Raw genomic sequence first — 4,279 nt, 5'->3', positions numbered from 1 at the left:
TTCTAATATTATATTTTATCTTATTTACAAAAACAAATACAATTTAAATAAAACTTAGATTGAAGTTGGTTTGAAAAAAATTTGGATGTCTATCTTGATTATTTGACTAATGACACTGGAAAATTTATTAATGAAGTCTTATAACATATTCCATCCAAAGTTCCGAATCAAACCCATATCTCCCTGTTTATATCACTGAAATAGCAAAACATTTAGTAATTAAAATATATAATTAGTTTCCCAAAAAATTAAATTTGATTTATCTGTTGAGAAAACAAAATATGGAGGTGGTTTTAAAAAAAGTATAGAGAGAGAATGAAAATACTAAATAATGTGAATAATGAATATATTAGATGTGTAATTCAATAGATACCCAGATAATTATGTTAATTTTTAATTGGATGATTTTTTTTTATTCGGTTTACTCGTACATAATTAATAATAGCTGAATATTCAATTTAATAGGTATGCAGATAATTATTCTAATATTAGAATTTAAGAAATAATTTAGGATGAAGTATTTTTTACTTTATTAAATCAATTTTAGAATCCATTTCTTATTTACAAAGTCATTATCTACCTAATAAAATCGATTTTCTAACTACAAAAAGATTCGAATGCTAATCAGTAGCCGTCAATAACTTAGTGGAGCCACTTTGCGGTAACATGTTGAAATCAACGGCTGATATTAAAAACTGAAAAGTACCATTTTGCAAAATCGCAAATACGACGTCGCATGAGTCTCTGATGCGCACACACTGATACTGTTACGGATTTGGGCGTGAAACAGAGGAAGCGCCTCCCTTTCTCTGTCTTTCTCTTTTTCTCCGAATTGGTTCGGCCACGCCCACAACCAAAGCCTCCAACTTCAAGGTTTCTCCGCAAACACCAACAACGATTGCAGCTTCCCAGGGTGCCTTCTCATTCTGCCTTCATTAGGGTTCTATTCTTCTTCTACTTCTTCATCCCATTCCTACTTCAATTCAATTACATTGTTTTCTATCACTGTTTTGTTATCCCCCTTTGGGGATGATACTAATTAGTTTTCTCTTGTTCCATCGCTGAAGCTTTTCCCCCTTTTGTAATGTTTTCATATGGGTATCTATGTTTTTTTGTTAAAGATTGAGCCTTTGTAGCAAAATTCCATCATGTGTTGTGCTGTATGTTGACCTTCCATTCTGGATATTATTTAATTTATACACATATTATTTATTGATACTGATAACAAAATTTTACCTGTTCGTGATTTGAAATTTAGAGTTGAAGAGCTACATGCAAACCATTTCACTGTTTACCTGTCTTAAAATCTGTGCTCTTGGAGCTACATATTCCTCACTTGTGTCAGGTTTAATGAGTAGATATATGTATTTGCTGTTTGATAGGCCATGGCTACGAAGAGGGTGATAACTATAGTTCAATCAGGTGGTGAGTTTGTGGCAGACAAAGATGGATCGTTGTCATACAATGGTGGGGATGCATATGCAATAGACATTGATCACCAGACAAAGTTAGCTGATTTCAAGTCAGAGATAGCGGAAATGTTCAACTGCAATGCAAACACCATGATTATCAAGTACTTCCTACCTGGCAACAATAGGACACTAATCACAATATCAAAGGACAAGGATTTGCAGCGCATGGTCAGTTTTGCTGGGGAAGCTACAACCGTTGACGTGTTCGTTATTTCGGAGGAAGGAGCGGCTCGAAATACGTCCAACATGCCTGCTAGTAGGTAGTTAAACTAGTTCTTGTTGTTTATTGTTCCATTTGTACATTGGCATATAATTCCCTGGACACTAAGTGGGATATGGTAATTTGATTGGCCCATAATTGGATAAATCATAGTTAGTGTATTGTTGTTATGTGTCAGCAGAGTTTCTTGTTGTCTCAATTTAAAGATCTGATTGTGGCCAAAATGAATAGCCATAGCATATATTACCGTCATGACTTAATTTGTGTATTGTTTTGAAAATTTTAGGGTGTACTTATCATTGCAGGTCAAGCAGGACAACGGCGTCAGAAGCTATCGTCCCTTGTGTTGCCCTTGTTGAAGCCCCTGCCGATGTCACACAACGCATGGATAACCTTGAGGTGGATGTAGCTATTGAAGCCATTTCATGTTCTCTTCCTTCTGGGGCCATTGAAGAGAGGCATCATAAAGCTGCACTACAATGGGAAAATACCATCACTGGAGTGGACCAGAGGTTTAATAGTTTCAGCGAGTTCCGTGACGCGTTGCATAAATACTCTATTGCTCATGGATTTGCTTACAAATATAAAAAGAATGACAGTCATCGTGTCACTGTCAAATGTAAATCCCAAGGCTGTCCATGGAGGATATATGCATCAAAATTGTCAACCACGCAATTGATTTGCATTAAGAAAATGAACTCAAATCATACTTGTGAAGGATCTGCTGTTAAAGCTGGGTATCGGGCAACTAGGGGTTGGGTAGGAAGTATCATCAAAGAGAAGTTGAAAGCGTCACCCAATTACAAGCCAAAGGATATAGCAGATGACATAAAGCGGGAGTATGGGATTCAGTTAAATTATTCTCAAGCATGGCGGGCGAAAGAGATTGCTAGAGAGCAACTCCAAGGCTCCTATAAAGAGGCATATACCCAGCTACCATTATTCTGCGAGAAGATAAAAGAGAGCAATCCAGGGAGCTTTGCTGCATTTACGACTAAAGAGGACTCAAGTTTCCATCGTCTGTTTGTATCATTTCATGCCTCAATATCTGGTTTCCAGCAAGGCTGTCGCCCTCTTCTTTTCCTTGACCAAACTCCTTTAAATTCGAAGTACCAAGGGGAATTATTGGCTGCAACAGCTGTGGATGGGAACGATGCCATTTTTCCTGTAGCATTTGCCGTTGTAGATGCTGAGACAGAGGATAACTGGCATTGGTTTCTGCACGAGCTGAAGTCAGCGATATCACCGTCTGAGGAGATTACATTTGTTGCACATTTTGAGAATGGTCTAAAAAATTCAATAGCTGAGGTATTTGACAAAGGCCACCATGGATATTGTTTACGCCACCTTGCTGACAAACTGAACAAGGATTTGAAGGGACAATTCTCTCATGAGGCCAGACGATTCTTGATTAATGATTTCTATTCTGCTGCTTATGCACCCAAATCGGAGACCTTTGATCGTTGTGTTGAGAACATAAAAGGTATTTCTCCTGAAGCCTATGAATGGGTTGTACAAAGTCAGCCAGAGCACTGGGCCAATGCATACTTTAGTGGAATAAGGTATAATCATATGACATCAAATGTTGGACAGCAATTCTACAGTTGGGTATCCGAGGCACACGAGTTGCCAATTACCCAAATGATTGATGTATTACGTGGTAAAATGATGGAAGCAATTTGTGCACGAAGGGAGGAATCTAACCAATGGATGACCAAATTGACACCATCCAAGGAGGAAATGCTTCAAAAAGAAACATCAGTTGCTCGTTCACTTCAAGTGTTGCTCTTACAAGGTAGCACATATGAGGTCCGCGGAGAATCCGTTGATACTGTTGATATGGATCGTTTAGATTGTAGCTGCAAGGGATGGCAACTCAGTGGACTGCCTTGCTGTCATGCAATTGCTGTCTGTGAATGTTCTGATAGGAGCCCATATGATTATTGTTCTAGATACTTCACTGTCGAGAATTATCGGCAAACGTACACAGAATCGATTCATCCCCTGCCAGATGATTTTGAAAAACCAGTTGACGGTGAATCGACCATGATAGTTACAGTGACCCCTCCACCAACTAAGCGGCCCCCGGGCCGGCCAAAAATGAAGCAAGTTGAAACGATAGACGTAATCAAACGTCAGCTTCAGTGTGGCAAGTGCAAAGGACTTGGGCACAATAGGAAGACATGCAAAAATGTATAGCATGGTGAGCAGTCCTCCCTCTCTCTCCCTGCATTTATGACGCATGTCTGTGCATGTATATATGTTTTTAAGTAAATGAATGAATATTAACAAGTAAAAAAGAAGAATTAGGAGAGGTGGATTTTAAGATTAATGATCTTTTTGCTGTGTCATGTGAGCTAGGCATCAATTATGAGTTTCTAACTTGCTTTGTATGCGCGCGCTTTTACAACATGCTTATGCTATAGTCCCTTCTGATGATTTTGCCTTGCTCTTGGCTGCTGATCTTTGATAGGCATTCATATGCATGCCATGAATGATCTGATCCTAGCATGTTTTGTCTACTTTTTGAATATTGAGGTCGATAGAGTTATGAACTAACCCTTTGTTGTGTTATGCATTGACGGTT

At 38.4% G+C, this 4,279-nt stretch overlaps 1 protein-coding gene across 3 annotated transcripts in view; it reads left to right on the top strand.

Moving 5' to 3' along the window:
* Nucleotides 729-4,279, top strand: part of LOC107635522 — a 3,971-nt gene continuing 420 nt past the window's right edge. Inside the window, exons 1-3 of one of the 3 annotated variants that reach the window (XM_016339010.2) lie at nt 729-940; nt 1,383-1,732; nt 1,998-3,895. In XM_016339010.2, the coding sequence (XP_016194496.1) occupies nt 1,386-1,732; nt 1,998-3,891 (2,241 nt within the window). In that variant the 5' untranslated portion in view covers nt 729-940; nt 1,383-1,385 and the 3' untranslated portion in view covers nt 3,892-3,895. Of the gene's footprint in view, nt 941-1,382; nt 1,733-1,997; nt 3,896-4,279 lie in introns of those variants that run through there. The other 2 variants (XM_016339019.2, XM_016339027.2) reach the window with 2 other exon arrangements.

This window comes from Arachis ipaensis, chromosome B01, assembly GCF_000816755.2.
Source record: "Arachis ipaensis cultivar K30076 chromosome B01, Araip1.1, whole genome shotgun sequence".
Classification (NCBI taxonomy): domain Eukaryota; kingdom Viridiplantae; phylum Streptophyta; class Magnoliopsida; order Fabales; family Fabaceae; genus Arachis; species Arachis ipaensis.
This window is presented reverse-complemented; position numbering and strand designations above follow the sequence as displayed.